Source organism: Bombina bombina, chromosome 6 (assembly GCF_027579735.1).
Source record: "Bombina bombina isolate aBomBom1 chromosome 6, aBomBom1.pri, whole genome shotgun sequence".
Lineage (NCBI taxonomy): Eukaryota > Metazoa > Chordata > Amphibia > Anura > Bombinatoridae > Bombina > Bombina bombina.
Window position 1 is genome coordinate 706,833,686 of NC_069504.1, and position 19,646 is coordinate 706,853,331.

Consider the following 19,646-nt stretch of genomic DNA (forward strand, 5'->3'; position numbering starts at 1 on the left):
AGGATAAGGAGGGGAGATACTCACATGATAAACAGTAACACGTGCATCCCTGTCTGCGGCTATGCGCTGCAGACACACCTTCGCCAGGTCCACAGGATCAGTTATATCAGCAGGTACTGGGAACGGGTTGGTATGTTTAAACCGGGGAAACCAGTACATCAGTCTCTGATATTTTCTTATTGGATGACTGCGCTCACCAAAAATCTGCAGCAGTAAGAATCGGGTCTGGCTGTTTGGCATGACACCTGCAGAGTGAAGAACAAGACACAGTCACTGCCTTAAACACAAAGTTCACCTAGACAAACATTCTGGAATTGCATCAATATATAGGTTAAATATAATTTAAGGGTGCATTGTATGCACACTGTCGGAAAAAAAACACCTAAAATCATATATAAAATAACAAATAAATCAAATGTATTAAGAAATAACCATTTCTGGTAAATAGAAATCTGAACAATAAGGAAAATTCTTGAAAAAAAGAAACTCAGGGACACTCAGGTTAAATTCAATTTTCATGATTCAGATACAGCATGTAATTTTAAACAACTTTCCAATTTACTTCCATTAAAAAAAAATGTGCACAGTCTTTTATATTTACAATTTTTGAGTCACCAGATCCTACTGAGCATGTGCAAGAATTCACAGACTATACGTATATGCATTTGTGATTGGCTGATTGCTATCACATGGTACAAGGGGAGTGGAAATATACATAACTTTGAAATCTGTTATAAAAAAAATCTACTACTCATTTGAAGTTCAGACTAAGTGCTATTGCATTGTCTTGTTATCTTGCATTTGTTGATTATGCAAAGCTAATGTGTTGACTGGTCCTTTAAGCTTTTATATTACATAATTACCAGTCTCTCCTGGTGTGATCCTATGGCATTTGGGGTTAGGTGAGAATGAAAATTTCTCATTTCTTGTTTTAAATTTATGGTTATTTCCATTTACATCCTCTTAGCTAGAGTTTTTCAATTTCAGTCCTCACAACCCACAGGACACATTTTAGGGATATCTGAACTAGAATATAGGGGAAATAATCTGCTGCTTGGTAACCATGGTTACCATCCTGCTCTCACACAAGGTAATCCTGAAAATCTGGCCTGTAAGTACATCCAACTGAATAACCATGTCCTGGAGTCTGACATGTTTTTCATTCTTGGATAAGCTTACTAATAAGCAGGAACTTTTTTGGGCATTCAGCGTCTGAATATTTTTTTCCCTCTAACAGACTAAAAAGTGGTGTCCCCAGAAAAATCTATTACACTGAATAGACTATTAACTCTTTTTGTCGGACTAGTAAATAATAGCAATATTTTTTGAGATTCAAATAAACAAATACAAAAACCGTGCACATAACAAATACATTTAAAAAAAATCACCATTTTGTGCTCATAGTACGTATAGAATGAAGATAGTAATATTTAATAGTTATGGCCATTTGGACAATAAACAGATGAGGTATAAGAATTACGTGAGTAAATAACATAAACCACTGTGTAAAACCCCACAAAGTACCTCACAAAGTAATATACAGGGAGTGCAGAATTATTAGGCAAATTAGTATTTTGACCACATCATCCTCTTTATGCATGTTGTCTTACTCCAAGCTGTATAGGCTCGAAAGCCTACTACCAATTAAGCATATTAGGTGATGTGCATCTCTGTAATGAGAAGGGGTGTGGTCTAATGACATCAACACCCTATATCAGGTGTGCATAATTATTAGGCAACTTCCTTTCCTTTGGCAAAATGGGTCAAAAGAAGGACTTGACAGGCTCAGAAAAGTCAAAAATAGTGAGATACCTTGCAGAGGGATGCAGCACTCTTAAAATTGCAAAGCTTCTGAAGCGTGATCATCGAACAATCAAGCGTTTCATTCAAAATAGTCAACAGGGTCGCAAGAAGCGTGTGGAAAAACCAAGGCGCAAAATAACTGCCCATGAACTGAGAAAAGTCAAGCGTGCAGCTGCCAAGATGCCACTTGCCACCAGTTTGGCCATATTTCAGAGCTGCAACATCACTGGAGTGCCCAAAAGCACAAGGTGTGCAATACTCAGAGACATGGCCAAGGTAAGAAAGGCTGAAAGACGACCACCACTGAACAAGACACACAAGCTGAAACGTTAAGACTGGGCCAAGAAATATCTCAAGACTGATTTTTCTAAGGTTTTATGGACTGATGAAATGAGAGTGAGTCTTGATGGGCCAGATGGATGGGTCCGTGGCTGGATTGGTAAAGGGCAGAGAGCTCCAGTCCGACTCAGACGCCAGCAAGGTGGAGGTGGAGTACTGGTTTGGGCTGGTATCATCAAAGATGAGCTTGTGGGGCCTTTTCGGGTTGAGGATGGAGTCAAGCTCAACTCCCAGTCCTACTGAAAGTTTCTGGAAGACACCTTCTTCAAGCAGTGGTACAGGAAGAAGTCTGCATCCTTCAAGAAAAACATGATTTTCATGCAGGACAATGCTCCATCACACGCGTCCAAGTACTCCACAGCGTGGCTGGCAAGAAAGGGTATAAAAGAAGAAAATCTAATGACATGGCCTCCTTGTTCACCTGATCTGAACCCCATTGAGAACCTGTGGTCCATCATCAAATGTGAGATTTACAAGGAGGGAAAACAGTACACCTCTCTGAACAGTGTCTGGGAGGCTGTGGTTGCTGCTGCACGCAATGTTGATGGTGAACAGATCAAAACACTGACAGAATCCATGGATGGCAGGCTTTTGAGTGTCCTTGCAAAGAAAGGTGGCTATATTGGTCACTGATTTGTTTTTGTTTTGTTTTTGAATGTCAGAAATGTATATTTGTGAATGTTGAGATGTTATATTGGTTTCACTGGTAAAAATAAATAATTGAAATGGGTATATATTTGTTTTTTGTTAAGTTGCCTAATAATTATGCACAGTAATAGTCACCTGCACACACAGATATCCCCCTAAAATAGCTAAAACTAAAAACAAACTAAAAACTACTTCCAAAAATATTCAGCTTTGATATTAATGAGTTTTTTGGGTTCATTGAGAACATGGTTGTTGTTCAATAATAAAATTAATCCTCATAAATACAACTTGCCTAATAATTCTGCACTCCCTGTATAAACCAAAAAGCCAATCTTGATCTCCTGAACAATCTTAGTAGTTTAAGCATTTTTTGTCAAAAAAGAAGGAAATCCAGGCATCCCAGGTAATACAAAATCAAAAGGCTTTATTCGTCAGTTTAAAAGCGTTAGTAAAAGAGCTTCCAAGGATAAAAGAAAAACACGGTCCAACATGTTTCAGCTATTATGACCGTAATCATAGACACACTCCTTCAACATAGAAGGGGTGTTTTTATAGGGCTTTCCTCTGCCCCCTTAAAAAACAATTAATTTAACTATTGAACTACCAGCAGGAAGAAATCACATGCAATTTGTATACAAAAACAAGCAAACAATTGTTCAGCAGAATGTTTGGATAAAGCATGCACAATATACAGAATATACATATTGGATTGAAGTATTGCGTATTATTGCATATAGTTTTACCAAAAGTTCCTTATGCACATCATTCATATTACAATTTATTTATTGTCCAAGTTTCTATCAAAGGACTATCCTTATAAACCTAAGGAAATGCATATACTTCCTATCATGTGCCCATTCCTCCATTCAAGTATAGAGACAACTTTTATAAAGAACGTTTATTATATTCATATATGTCCCTCATTCTATGATGGAAACAAATAACATATATTATTAAGATTATTTTTAAAGAAAAGTAATGTTTGGATTTCTCTCCACAGCATTTATGACCATTTTTATCTCCAATTCCTATTAAGGCAGTTATATATATATATATATATATATATATATATATATAAAACACACACCCTTGCAAAAGTATTCACCCCCTTGGCATTTTTCGTGTTTTGTTGTCTCACAACCTGGAATTAACATGGATTGTTTGAGGATTTGCATCATTTAATTTACAGAACTTGCCCACAACTTTGAAGATGTTTTTTTTTTATTATTATTGTGAAGCAAACAACAAATAGGACAAAATAACAGAAAAAGTAAATGTGCATAACTATTCACCCCCCTAAAGTCAATACTTTGTAGAGCCACCTTATGCGGCAATCACACCTCCAAGTCGCTTTGGATAAGTCTCTATGAGCTTGCCACATCTTACAACTGGGATATTTGCCCATTCCTCCTTGCAAAACTGCTCCAGCTCCTTCAAGTTGGATGGTTTGCGCTTGTGAACAGCAATCTTTAAGTCTGAACACAGATTTTCTATTGGATTGAGGTCTGGGTTTTGACTAGGCCATTCCAACACATTTACATGTTTCCCCTTAAACCACTCAAGTGTTGCTTTAGCAGTGTGTTTGGGGTCATTGTCCTGCTGGAAGGTGAACCTCTGTCCTAGCCTCAAATCATGCACAGAGTGGTACAGGTTTTGCTCAAGAATATCCCTGTATTTAGCACCATCCATCTTTCCCTCAACTCTGACCAGTTTCCCAGTCCCGGCTGCTGAAAAACATCCCCACAGCATGATGCTGCCACCACCATGTTTCACTGTGGGGATGGTGTTCTTTGGGTAATTTGATGTGTTGGGTTTGCGCCAGACATAGCATTATCTTTGATGGCAGAAAAGTTCAATTTTAGTCTCATCAGACCAGAGCACCTTCCTCCATACATTTTGGGAGTCTCCCACATGCCTTTTTTGCAAACTCAAAACGTACCATTTTGTTTTTTGCTGAAAGTAATGGCTTTCTTCTGGCCACTCTGCCATAAAGCCCAACTCTATGGAGCGTACGGCTTATTGTCGTCCTATGTACAGATACTACAGTCTCTGCTGTGGAACTCTGCAGCTCCTCCAGTGTTACCCTAGGTCTCTGTGCTGCCTCTCTGATTAATGCCCTCCTTGCCCAGTCCTTGAGTTTTGGTGGGTGGCCGTCTCTTGGCAGGTTTGCTGTTGTGCCATGTTCTTTCCATTTGGTTATGATAGATTTGATGGTGCTCCTGGGGATCATCAAAGATTTGGATATTTTTTTTATAACCTAATCCTGACTTGTACTTCTCAACAACATTGTCCCTTACTTGTTTGGAGAGTTCCTTGGTCTTCATGGCAGTGTTTGATAGTGGTGCCTCTTGCTTAGGTGTTGCAGCCTCTGGGGCCTTTAAAAAAAGGTGTGTATATGTAATGACAGATCATGTGACACTTAGATTGCACACAGGTGGACATCATTTCACTAATTATGTGACTTCTGAAGGTAATTGGTTGCACCAGAGCTTTTTATGGGCTTCATAACAAAGGGGGTGAATACATACGCACATGCCAATTTTCTGTTTTCTATTTCTAAAAAATAGTTTTATGTATATATTTTTCTCATTTCACTTCACCAACTTAGACTATTGTGTTCTGATCCATCACATAAAATTCAGATTAATAAAACATTGAACTTAAGGCTGTAATGTAACAAAATAGGTAAAAAGTCAAGGGGGTGAATACTTTTGCAAGGCATTGCGTGTATGTGTATATATATATATATATATATATATATATATATATATATACACATACACACACACAAAATGGAGATAAGGGAGCCATTTACCAATATTTTTGCTCTGTGTAGTAATATCAAACTAGAGGTGCAGACCCTATATGAGTATTGCAAACTATTATAAATAGGGAGAAAATAAGAAGTAGTCCTTATAAAAAGATAGGGAATTCAGCACTCTCATATACACATTTAAAGAGACAGAGATATAAATATCTCAAGGTATCAACCTAAGTATTAAGATAAATAGAGCTAAGTGTGGAGCCAGGTGGAAACCCAGAATAAAGACTTGACAACTAGCATGCTTGCAAGGCACTCATAATTTTATTATTTACAAAAAAGCAACAAAATTCTTAGTAAAAGGTCATGTGACCATAAAGGTAATTTGAAACAAAATTTAATCAAAAATATGAGCTAAAAAGCTACGTGAGACGTCTCATAGGAAAAACATAATTTATGCTTACCTGATAAATTCCTTTCTCCTGTAGTGTAGTCAGTCCACGGGTCATCATTACTTCTGGGATATTAACTCCTCCCCAACAGGAAGTGCAAGAGGATCACCCAAGCAGAGCTGCTATATAGCTCCTCCCCTCTACGTCACACCCAGTCATTCGACCGAGAACCAAACTAGAAAGGAGAAACTATAGGGTGCAGTGGTGACTGGAGTATAATTTAAAAATTTAGACCTGCCATAAAAAACAGGGCGGGCCGTGGACTGACTACACTACAGGAGAAAGGAATTTATCAAGTAAGCATAAATTATGTTTTCTCCTGTTAAGTGTAGTCAGTCCACGGGTCATCATTACTTCTGGGATACCAATACCAAAGCTAAAGTACACGGATGACGGGAGGGACAGGCAGGATCTTTATACGGAAGGGACCACTGCCTGAAGAACCTGTCTCCCAAAAACAGCCTCCGAAGAAGCAAAAGTGTCAAATTTGTAAAATTTGGAAAAAGTATAATCACCACAGTCTTCTCACACATCCTATCTATTAGTTGGGTGCAAGAGAATGACTGGGTGTGACGTAGAGGGGAGGAGCTATATAGCAGCTCTGCTTGGGTGATCCTCTTGCACTTCCTGTTGGGGAGGAGTTAATATCCCAGAAGTAATGATGACTCGTGGACTGACTACACTTAACAGGAGAAATAAAGACACTTAGCTCTATTTATCTTAAAACTTAGGTTGATACCTTGAGATATTTATATCTCTGTCTCTTTAAATGTGTATATGAGAGTGCTGAATTCCCTATCTTTTTATAAGGACTACTTCTCCTTATTTTCTCCCTATTCATATATATATATATATATATATATATATATATATATATATATATATATATATATATATATATATATATACACATACACACACACACACATTTTATTTATCATATATACGCACACAAACTATATATATATATATATATATAAAAAAAAATATCTGACTAAGCAAAATATGGCCATGTTGTGTGACTAATATCCCAATTTTATTTAAAAAGAAAAAGGCTGGACTGACTTTACTTGGCGGGATCAGACTGATATACTTCAGGAAAGTTTTCTTCTGTGAAAAGCACACTGGTCTAAAAGAGGCTGCCTCCGGGTGGTAAATCGCCATAGAACAAGCCACTGAGCTGTTGTTCATTCCTGGTAGAGCGCTTCTCTCTTTGTATGCAAATTATTATGACCCTGGGGAAGTCTCCCTATGGGTGATGGGGGAAACCAGACGTGGACTCCTTGCCCAGTGTGCTTAGAGGAATGTGGCTGCACCTCACTGACGAGGCCCATAGGAGGCCGAAACGATCGTCTGGCGTTGTCATGTTCCTTGTTCAGAGGAGAATTGCCTGGTATTTCGGGGCTGGACTGACCTTACTTGGTGGGATCAGACTGATATACTTCAGGAAAGTTTTCTTCTGTGAAAAGCACACTGGTCTAAAAGAGGCTGCCTCCGGGTGGTAAATCGCCATAGAACAAGCCACTGAGCTGTTGTTCGTTCCTGGTAGAGCGCTTCTCTCTTTGTATGCAAAGTATTATGACCCTGGGGAAGTCTCCCTATGGGTGATGGGGGAAACCAGACGTGGACTCCTTGCCCAGTGTGCTTAGAGGAATGTGGCTGCACCTCACTGACGAGGCCCATAGGAGGCCGAAACGATCGTCTGGGGTTGTCATGTTCCTTGTTCAGAGGAGAATTGCCTGGTATTTCGGGGCTGGACTGACCTTACTTGGCGGGATCAGACTGATATACTTCAGGAAAGTTTTCTTCTGTGAAAAGCACACTGGTCTAAAAGAGGCTGCCTCCGGGTGGAAAATCGCCATAGAACAAGCCACTGAGCTGTTGTTCGTTCCTGGTAGAGCGCTTCTCTCTTTGTATGCAAATTTATTTAAAAATAATTTTTGTCTCAATGTTGTTTGCCAGCAAATTTTTGCAGTAGTACAAAAAATATGTTGTGCCTTTGAAAATGGATGTGCGCCAATACCTTTTTGTTTGTGTAATTACTGGGTTACTGAGAACAAAAAATATGCAACACACTTAAAACCAATACAGTGTATTGGTTTTAAGTGTGTTGCATATTTTTTGTTCTCATGCTGACATTTGACAAAGGCACAACTTGGTGCCGAAACGTTATGTCATTTTAACTATGCTTTAATAAATTTGGAATATTTTAACAAGACCAATGAGTGCCTGCATTCTGTGGAATTAATGAAGTGGTGAGATTGTGCTTTCCCTTTAAGAGTCTCTCTCTCTCTCTCTCTCTCTCTCAGGAACTTTTCGATGCCGTTTTTTTTTTTATTTCTAATATTTTTAATTTAACAACCTTTTGACAACTCATATGCACAGAAAACTGTAATATTGACTGTTAATCATTTAAACAATCCTGTAATGTCCCCCAGCCACAGGCATAAGTGAACATCAATAGGGTTGTTTAATCCAAAAAAAGAATTTACAAATAAACAAGACCATCTTGTTCTAGAGCAGGGGTCGCCAACCTTTCGGACCTCAGGGACCACTAAACTCACAATTTTGAATCCCGTGGACCACTAACATGAATTTTTTTAAAAAGGTACAAACCTGTATAATGTGTGTATATTTAACCATAGATAAGTTTACATTATGTATATATTTACACATTTTTAAGAATAATTTTTTTAAATTAACAAACTGAATGACAGATGAAGGGTGAGTGTCAAGTTTTGAGCTGCAAACAGAGAAGCAGAAAGTGGGGAAAAAAGAATTATGTTCAAAAGGACCACAAGACTTCCAAGTTACCTCCCCAGTTAGGAATTGTTCAAAACTACTTATGATCATGGACAGACATTGGAGTCAGTGGCGGATCCAGAGCCTGGTCTCGGGAGGGGCACTTCCAGATTTTTTTTTGTGGCGGCGGACAGAAAATAATGAGTGCTTATAGAACAGACTATTTTATTTAACCTATCGTACAGCTCTAACCTTATTTAAAAACAGTCACATTTGTCTTTCCAAATTATGGATTTAAAAAAAATTAGAAACAGGTGACGTTTAACCACATATAACTTTATTATTTAACAGTTTTGTAGACTTTTTTTATCAGGAGTTTGTATACTGATTATAGAACAGAATATTCACAGACAAAATCGTAACAAACCATACACAATTATGTGTAAAAAGGTAGAAATATACTGATAACAGTGTCACTTTCCAAACACTAAAAGCAACAGAGCGAGGCTGGACTAACCCCAAATGTAAACATAGCAGTTGCAGAGAAACTGCTATGTTTGCATCTGAAGGGTTAAAACCTGAGGGACCTGGCACCCAGACCACTTCATTGAGCTGAAGTGGTCTGGGTGACTATAGAGTCCCTTTAATTTTGCCAATAAAGATTGCAATTTACTAATTAAGCAAACCCTTTAAGTGACATAATGTATAGATTGAAATCAAATAATAAAAGCAGGGTCATAATCTTAAATAAAATGTTCCAGACGAATGCCCAAATAAACAGTATTGCATAATTGCTGTTACTACTTGGCAGTCTGGACACTACAGTATAGAGTGATAACAGAGAATATAGAATATAAGCAAAAAACAGACAGCGCTATATAGCACCATATATAAATAAATCAGAATCACACAATCTATACTTAAATCTATAAAATATATAAGTTATTAGTAAGTTGAATGAGGACGTCAGAAATGTCACCACTGCATATCAAATACTGCTACACAAATTCAGTGACCTAAACACAGAGTGTAAACAATATATATAATAAGTCACATAGAAAATGCTTACAAAATATCGAATCAAATTTAAATTATAAATATAAACACAATAAACGTAAAAATTAATGATAAGAATTACCTCCAAACAAACACTATCAAAATAGTGTACCTGGCAGGGAAAACAGAGGCTAAGGCGCTTCAAAACCAACGCCTCAGACAAATCACGCTAGCACGGCTTACGGTGTCTGCTAGCACGGCCGCTTACGGTGTCTGCTAGCACGGCTTACGGTGTCTGCAATGGAAAAATTAACAGGCAATGTACTAAACTGCAGTCTGGTGCGTAATAGCCTTCCATTGCTTTCCTAAGGACTAGCATTGGATTGGCTGAGATCAAGACTAATGATCTCAGCCATGGAGGTGGGAACCCACAGAGAAAAAGAGGAGAGTAAAAATACATTTCCCATGTGATTGAAAGGGGGGGCAGTCACCTAAACAGAAACACTCACTGACAGGCACAGATACACTTGCGGCTTTGACACACACTTACTGACACTGACAGACACACTCACAGAGAAAAACACTCTGTGACACAGATACACATACACTCTGACAGACACACACTCACTGACAGGCACACCCGCGCACTCACTGACACTAACAGACACACAGAGAAACACACTCTCTGACATAGATACATACACTCTGACAAACACACACTCTCTCTCTGCGGCGCCGGCGGAATAGGGAAGCCCTCTCTCACTATATTCTCGGGGGGGGGGGGGGGCAATTGCCCCGTTGCCCCCCCCCTGGATCCGCCAATGATTGGAGTCATAAAGTTTATATCAGAAAGCTCTCAATATGGATGTGAGCTAACCACAACTGATGTTACTGGCAATTACTATAATACTGGTGAGATATGGCTGATCTGCTGGGTGACAATTACTGGAATTCAGGTGGAATGGCTTTGTGTGCTGGAAAATTATTAGAATGAAAAATAATTGATATTTAATAAAAAAAAGAAAATGGAGGGGAGGAAGACAAACAGTGATGTAATTCCATCTGAAGGAATTAGGAAAACTTCTACAAAGAGACAGGTAAAGGGAGGAAAATAAATAAAATATAAGAGATAATTTTTTTTATAAGATTTTCCTTTTTTCTATACTATAATTCCACTTTTTCAAGCCAATACTATATCAACCTCTCTGAGCAGCGCTCCAGGCAGGAGGAGTCAAATATACAATCTAGCTATGCAAGTTGTGCAGTACTACGCAATGTGTGTAGGAAGATTGTAATTTAACTCCTCCGTCGGCTTTCACTGATGTCCAGCCAGACACGAGGGTGACACCATCAGAGAAGATTAATTCCTGCTTGATGGTGTCAGGGACCACCAACATCTTCTTGTGGACCACCAGTGGTCCACAGACCACTGGTTGGCGACCGTTGTTCTAGAGTATATGGATCTTAATAAGATTGTGCAACTAACAATGAGAACCTGTCCACCACTATCTCAGTTTTTGTTGTAAGGAATGTAGGCTACCAACACTGCTCGGTGACAGGGCATTTAATATATATGAAACCGAAAAATGTTCTTGTGATTCACTCAAAGCATCCAATTTTATAAAAGTGTCCTATATGCTTCTATTATCAGATTTGCTTCGTTTTCATAGTATTCTTTTGTTGAAGAGACACCTAAGTCGGCATCTGAAGCACTACATGGCAGGAAATAGTGCTCTTGCAAACGGATAACATTCTTCCAAACTGCTGGCATATAGTGCTACCGACACGTGCATGCTCCTGAGCCCGCCTACGTCCCTGCTTTTCAACAAGATACCAAGAGAACTAAGACAATTTGATAACAGGAGTTGGAATATGACCACGTCAATACGAGCAATACTTTAACAAATATCTATGAACGAGATTAGAAAAAGCATTTAAAAACAATAGTATAAAATGACTTCTGGGCAATTTAGTGCTAAATCTTCATGTAAGTATAAAAATGGGTGGGAGAAGATCATTTGTTAAAAACACATTATAGATTTGACCACTTTTCTGGTTTTTTTTGTTTGTTTTTGCAAACTAAGGGCTGGTTTTCATTCCAGTTGTATATTTTATGATCCAATAGGAACCTCACAGTAAACACCATGAAATTGCAACAAGAGATATTTTTTTGTGGCAAAACAAGTTTGCAATGTCCTTGTATTGTTTATGTTGTCCCCTTTCGAGCAATGTGAGTTTTTCATGTAATTCGAGTTTACCACTTCTGCGAGTACCTGTCCCTAATAGGCTTCAGCAGACATGCGAAGATAAACTGCAAAACAATGATCATTTTCCTAACAAAATGACAGCTGCTTGCCGTGCCTACGTCTGTAACATAGCTTGATTGGCTCATCTAAATAAGGCAAGTGGTGGGAGACAAGTTTCCAACCGCAACATAATCTAGCCCTTAATTAGCTACCAAGGTTGTAACCACCAAGAAGATTACATTAGGGAGAGTGCAGATGCACTAGTTGGGAATCTATGGTTTTTCTGAAATCATTAAGTATCTAGAACACAGTCTAGAGTATGAGTATAAAAAATGTCATAACCTATTAAACACATCAGGAAAAAGTCTACACAGCTGGCAAGGGTTGCTAGTTGCCATTTTAACCACCCACTGGACACAGCTTTAGGGTGTGGTAGGCATCAATGGATCTCAGGCAGGGATAAACATAAGGCTAAACTACGAACTTACTAAAGTGATGGTAAAGTAACTATGTGCCTTGCTTATTTTAAAATGTTAAAGGGACAGTAAAGTCAAAATTAAACTTTCATGATTTAAATAGAGCATGTAATTTTAAACCACTTTCCAATGTAGTTATGTTATCAAATTTGCTTTGTTCTCTTGATATCTTGTATTAACCTCTTAGTGACCAGATCATTTTTAAATTTTCTTACCATCAAGGACCAGGGATATTTTTACATTTCTGCAGTGTCTGTATTTAGCTGTAATTTTCCTCTTACTCGTTTACTGTACCCACACATATTATATACCATTTTTCTCACCATTAAATTGACTTCTAAAGATACCATTATTTTCATCATATCTTATAATTTACTATAAAAATTATTATTATAAAAGATTAAAAAAAAATCAAAAAACAAAACATTTTCTAACTTTGCCCCCCCCCCCCACATCTACAACCACCAAACACCCATGCTAAATAGTTTCTAAATATTGTCCTGAGTTTAGAAATACCCAATGTTTACATGTTCTTTGCTTTTTTTGCAAGTTATAGGGCAATAAATAGAAGTAGCACTTTGCTATTTCCAAACCGATTTACATTGTAACACTGATATCTGTCAGGAATCCCTGAATAACCCTTGACATGTATATATATTTTTTTTTAGTAGACAACCCAAAGTATTGACCTAGGCCCATTTTGGTATATTTCATGCCACCATTTCACCGCCAAATGGGATCAAATAAAAAAAATTGTTCACTTTTTCACAAACTTTAGGTTTCTCACTGACATTATTTATAAACAGCTTGTGCAATCATGGCACAAATGGTTGTAAATGCTTCTCTGGGATCCCCTGTGTTTAGAAATAGCAGACATATATGACTTTGGCATTGCTTTTTGGTAATTAGAAGGCCGCTAAATGCTGCAGCGCACCACACTTGTATTATGCCCAGCAGTGAAGGGGATCCCCCAAACAACTCTCTATCCCTCCCCCCTCTACTTATTTGGTGCCATCTTGGGTACTGGCAGTTTTGTTTGTTTTTTGTCAAAAAATGTCAAGTTTATGTAGTGTAGCTGCCCCCCTCAATACCCCGCCCCCCTCCCAGATCCCTTTCCAAACATTTATTTCCCCCCTCTCCCTCCTTCCCTTACACTGTGCTGTAGTGTAGCAGTCCCACCCGCTCACGCACGCCCCCGTGCGCTCCAGGCCCCATCATCCGGCCTAACCGGAAATCCCTCTAGCGATGGGCCGCCCACCCGCTATGGCTCCCACCCACCAACGATCGGCACCATCACTGGCCGATGCAGAGAGGGCCACAGAGTGGCTCTCTCTGCATAAGTGGCTAAAAAAAGGGTATTGCAGGATGCCTCAATAGTGAGGTATCACTGCAATACCTTGAAAGCAACTTCCAGCGCTTGAAATCCCTGAGGACGCGTCAAGCACGTCCCTGGTCGTTAAGGGATTAAAGAGTAAAACTAGGTAGGCTCATAAGAGCTCAGGAGTGTGCACGTGTCTTTAGTACTCTATGGCAGCAGTTTTTTGCAACATTGTATAAAAAAGCTACATTATGTTTCAAGTTTTAGACACCTTGGTTCTACCTTGCCGCATATTTCACTGAAGCAGTGAAAGCCGCTATAGACTTACACATAGTGCAAGGTGGTGCAGTTTCTATTGGCTGTACTGCCTGCCTGCTTAAGCACCTAAAAACTTGGAACATAATGTAAGTCTTTTATAGAAAAGATGCGTTTTAAAAGGATATGAAACCCCAAAATTGTTCTTTCATGATACAGATAAAGCATACAATTAATTACTAATTTACATCTATTATCAAAATGTTCTTGTTCACTTGGAATCTTTTGTTGAAAAGCTGGGACTTAAGCTCAGGAGCGTGCATGTGTTTGGAGCACTAGTTCTGATTTTTTTTTTTATCCATTTGCAAGAGCACTAGATGTCAGCACTATTTCCTTTTATGTAATGCTACAGACACCTACCTAGGGCTTATTTGTCTACATTGGAAGAAAGTTGAGATGTAAAAAAATAAGACTGAACGATCGCGTGATTTCAATGATGGGATCAGAAAAGGGGGAAGTGCCTATGACGCTAGGTACGCCCTCCAGCTCACGATCCTCACGGTATCCTTTGTTGAAAGAGCAGCAATGCATAAATGTAAGCTAACTGAACACACCAGATGAGCCAATGACATGAGGCATAAATGTGCAGTCACCATACAGCAGCTAGCTCCCAGTAGTGCACTGCTGCTGCTAAGCCTATCGGGGTATGCTTTTCATTAAAGGATACCAAGAGAGCAAAGCAAATTAGATAGAAGAATTGGAAAGTTGTTTCAAAAGTTTACTTTTGACTTTACGGTCTCTTTTACACTTTATAGAGAATGTGGGCAGACTTGTTGGGCCTATAGTTCTTTACTGCCATCAAAATCTATGTTTCTATGTTTTATGCTTTTAGCCTTAAAATTAGGGCCAATGTTTAAGGTGCCCAAAAAAGAATCACTGAATGCAGGTAGGGTTGCCACCCAGCCGGTATTTTACCGCCATGACCGGTATTTTTAAGGTTCATGTCAATGTAGAAAATAAATAATAAATATTGAAAGAAAGCCCCTTCTTCTGAGTGTGATGAATACTAGTTATAAGCAAATGAGCATTTAAAATCAGTCCTATCAGCTATAGTTTTTGAGTTATGTGGTTTAATTATTTATGCAAATTTATGTTAATTAGCATGGCCGGTATTTTCTTCCAAGAAAGGTGGCAACCCTAAATGCAGGAAAATACCAGAACAGTATGTAAGTCGTTAAACTTTTATGTGATAAATATATGCCAACAGACTCCTGACCAGGCACACTGCACCCAGGACCAACAATAGGCCAGCTATTTGTATCTATCCATTTTCTGCTGCTTTCAGATACATACTGCTTGCAGAGCACAAATTCAAAGTATGCTGCATCGTAACAGCAGAAGGACAGCTATACGGGAAGTAGGGAAGTCCAAGCAGAAGTGTATTCCTCTCACTTTGAAGCAACAGCAATACCAATTAAAAAAAACAACTCTAAACTATAAAAATCACACCTATTTTTGTATACATGTACTGCAATGCCTGCTGCCTAACTGGTCTAATACTGGGGCTGCTGCAGGGCTGGTGAGCTTCTTGCATGGAATGAAAGGCTGACCTGCTCAAGAAGATACTGTGCAGCATGGCATTTCTGGTTGTTCTCTCTCCGAATTATATACTAACTTGGTGAACTAGTAAAGCCTCCCGGGAGTGGGGAGCACAAGCCGGGCGGGACAAGACCCCAAGCAAGTTGTAAGAAGATGCAAATGTGTGCTTGCTGAAGGTGTATGTGGGGGGACATTAAGTCTCCTGTGTGGTACACCTACAACTATGCACTTATATTTTGGCAATATTGTCCTCCCCCCACCCCCAAAAGTCAATTTACTATAATCTAAGCAATTGCTCTGCATGACATCATCATTGAGGCAAGATAGAGACAGTTATAAATTCCATAAAATATTCAAGGACACAGAGGCCTCCAATAATATTCTGCAATAGAAATATAACTGGGATGAGCTCATGGCAGGTGCTGAGCTAGCACGGTCAATGACTACTATACACAGGTAGTGAGCTAGCACAGTCAATGACTACTATACACAGGTAGTGAGCTAGCACAGTCAATGACTACTATACACAGGTAGTGAGCTAGCACGGTCAATGACTACTATACACAGGTAGTGAGCTAGCACAGTCAATGACTACTATACACAGGTAGTGAGCTAGCACAGTCAATGACTACTATACACAGGTAGTGAGCTAGCACAGTCAATGACTACTATACACAGGTAGTGAGCTAGCACGGTCAATGACTACTATACACAGGTAGTGAGCTAGCACAGTCAATGACTACTATACACAGGTAGTGAGCTAGCACAGTCAATGACTACTATACACAGGTAGTGAGCTAGCACAGTCAATGACTACTATACACAGGTACTGAGCTAGCACAGTCAATGACTACTATACACAGGTAGTGAGCTAGCACAGTCAATGACTACTATACACAGGTAGTGAGCTAGCACAGTCAATGACTACTATACACAGGTAGTGAGCTAGCACAGTCAATGACTACTATACACAGGTAGTGAGCTAGCACGGTCAATGACTACTATACACAGGTAGTGAGCTAGCACAGTCAATGACTACTATACACAGGTAGTGAGCTAGCACAGTCAATGACTACTATACACAGGTAGTGAGCTAGCACAGTCAATGACTACTATACACAGGTAGTGAGCTAGCACAGTCAATGACTACTATACACAGGTACTGCGCTAGCACAGTCAATGACTACTATACACAGGCAGTGAGCTAGCACAGTCAATGACTACTATACACAGGTAGTGAGCTAGCACAGTCAATGACTACTATACACAGGTACTGAGCTAGCACAGTCAATGACTACTATAAACACACAGGTAGTGAGCTAGCACAGTCAATAACTACTATACACAGGTACTGAGCTAGCACAGTCAATGACTACTATACACAGGTACTGAGCATGCACAGTCAATGACTACTATACACACACAGGTAGTGAGCTAGCACAGTCAATAACTACTATACACAGGTAGTGAGCTAGCACAGTCAATGACTACTATACACAGGTACTGAGCTAGCACAGTCAATGACTACTATACACAGGTGCTGAGCTAGCACAGTCAATGACTACTATACACAGGTGCTGAGCTAGCACGGTCAATGACTACTATACACAGGTAGTGAGCTAGCACAGTCAATGACTACTATACACAGGTAGTGAGCTAGCACAATCAATGACTACTATACACAGGTAGTGAGCTAGCACAGTCAATGACTACTATACACAGGTAGTGAGCCAGCACAGTCAATGACTACTATACACAGGTAGTGAGCCAGCACAGTCAATGACTACTATACACAGGTAGTGAGCCAGCACAGTCAATGACTACTATACACAGGTAGTGAGCCAGCACAGTCAATGACTACTATACACAGGTAGTGAGCCAGCACGGTCAATGACTACTATACACAGGTAGTGAGCCAGCACGGTCAATGACTACTATACACAGGTAGTGAGCCAGCACGGTCAATGACTACTACACACAGGTAGTGAGCCAGCACGGTCAATGACTACTATACACAGGTACTGAGCTAGCACAGTCAATGACTACTATACACAGGTACTGAGCTAGCACAGACAATGACTACTATACACAGGTAGTGAGCTAGCACAGTCAATAACTACTATACACAGGCACTTAGAAGGTTTAATATAGCTGTCACTTTCAGGGATTGTTTTAAATTGGAATTGATACCGCATGCTGCTGCTGGCACACTCATGGATTACTGGAAACTGGTATTCAGAAGGGTTACTGAAGCGTAAACACTCAGTGATTACTTTATGCTTGCACTAAGTTTTACTGTATCAGGCACACTCAGTGATTACTTTATGCTTATACTAAGACGTTGTACTGTATCTGTCACATTCAGTGATTACTTTATGCTTATACTAAGACGTTGTACTGTATCTGTCACATTCAGTGATTACTTTATGCTTATACTAAGACGTTGTACTGTATCTGTCACATTCAGTGATTACTTTATGCTTATACTAAGACGTTGTACTGTATCTGTCACACTCAGTGATTACTTTATGCTTGTACTAAGACGCTGTACTGTATCAGGCACACTCAGTGATTACTTTATGCTTATACTAAGACGCTGTGTACTGTATCAGGCACACTCAGTGATTACTTTATGCTTGTAATAAGAAGTTGTACTGTATCAGGCACACTCAGTGATTACTTTATGCTTATACTAAGACGCTGTGTACTGTATCAGGCACACTCAGGGATTACTTTATGCTTGTACTAAGACGTTGTACTGTATCAGGCACACTCAGTGATTACTTTATGCTTGTACTAAGACGTTGTACTGTATCAGACACACTCAGTGATTACTTTATGCTTGTACTAAGACGTTGTACTGTATCAGGCACACTCAGTGATTACTTTATGCTTGTACTAAGACGTTGTACTGTATCAAGCACACTCAGAGATTACTTTATTTTTGTACTAAGGAATTTTACGGTATCAGGCACACTCCGTGATTATTTTATTTTTGTACTAAGGAATTTTACGGTATCAGGCACACTCCGTGATTATTTTATTTTTGTACTAAGGAATTTTACGGTATCAGGCACACTCCGTGATTACTACAAGCTTACAGAGAGAACACATACGTTTACACACACACCATAGCCATGTTTTCTACACCTAGTAATACTCACTGCCCTATATTTATGATAAAAAAAAAATGAGGTAACTATAAGCGAAGGAAGAGAATCCAGGAGGAAGGAGCAGTACAAGGTAGTTGTTTAGAATGGGGCAAGCTCACAGCTGAGATAGTGAGGCGTCAGTGCTACTCCTGTCCCAATGCCACCAGTAAACCCATTACAGAGACAGCCCTGGTCTTTGTGGAAAAATATAGCAACCTGCACACTTGCAATAGTACTAATGTAAATAAGCAGTCAAGAGCATGCATGACACCCTGTAGCTAGATGCACCTAGACTTTGTCGCATTATTATAGGTATTATGGCTGCATGGCACAAATTCTATGGGGTTTTTTCACATAAATGTTATAGTAACACACACCCATTAGCTTTTGCAGTCTTTCTTAAAGGGATATGAAACCCAAAAATGTTATTTTGTGAATCAGATAGGGCATACCATTTTAAAAAGCTTCCACTTTATCCTTATCAAATTTAGGACTTCTGCAGTCAGGAGATTGATATTATCCTTCCCTAGTTCCTAAACAACCTGCGTTTAAAATATATTATTACAATGTATTCTTTATTTAGGCTAGGCATGTGCATTATTTTGGGCCTTGTTATTCAATAGTGAAACGAAGAGAGAGAAAATGGCCACAGTCTTCAGCATTCGGCTATTTTCAGAGCATGTATTGGGGGGGCGGGGGCAAACCACAAATATCTGTTCACATATAGATGTTTGTGTGTTGCACTTTTTCTCAGATATATATCCAGCAATGAAAACATATTCATATTTCAGTATAGGTAGCAGTTTCAACAGCCGAAAGCTATTTCAAAAAACAAAATAAAGGCAAAGTAGCGATTTAT

At 39.2% G+C, this 19,646-nt stretch overlaps 1 protein-coding gene across 1 annotated transcript in view; it reads right to left on the minus strand.

Annotated features, from left to right (window-relative positions):
- ECSIT (ECSIT signaling integrator) overlaps window positions 1-19,646 on the minus strand; it is a 45,471-nt gene that overhangs the window by 16,060 nt on the left and 9,765 nt on the right. The window contains exon 3 of the mRNA XM_053717858.1: window positions 25-245. Within this exon, the coding sequence (XP_053573833.1) occupies window positions 25-245 (221 nt within the window). The remainder of the gene's footprint in view (window positions 1-24; window positions 246-19,646) is intronic.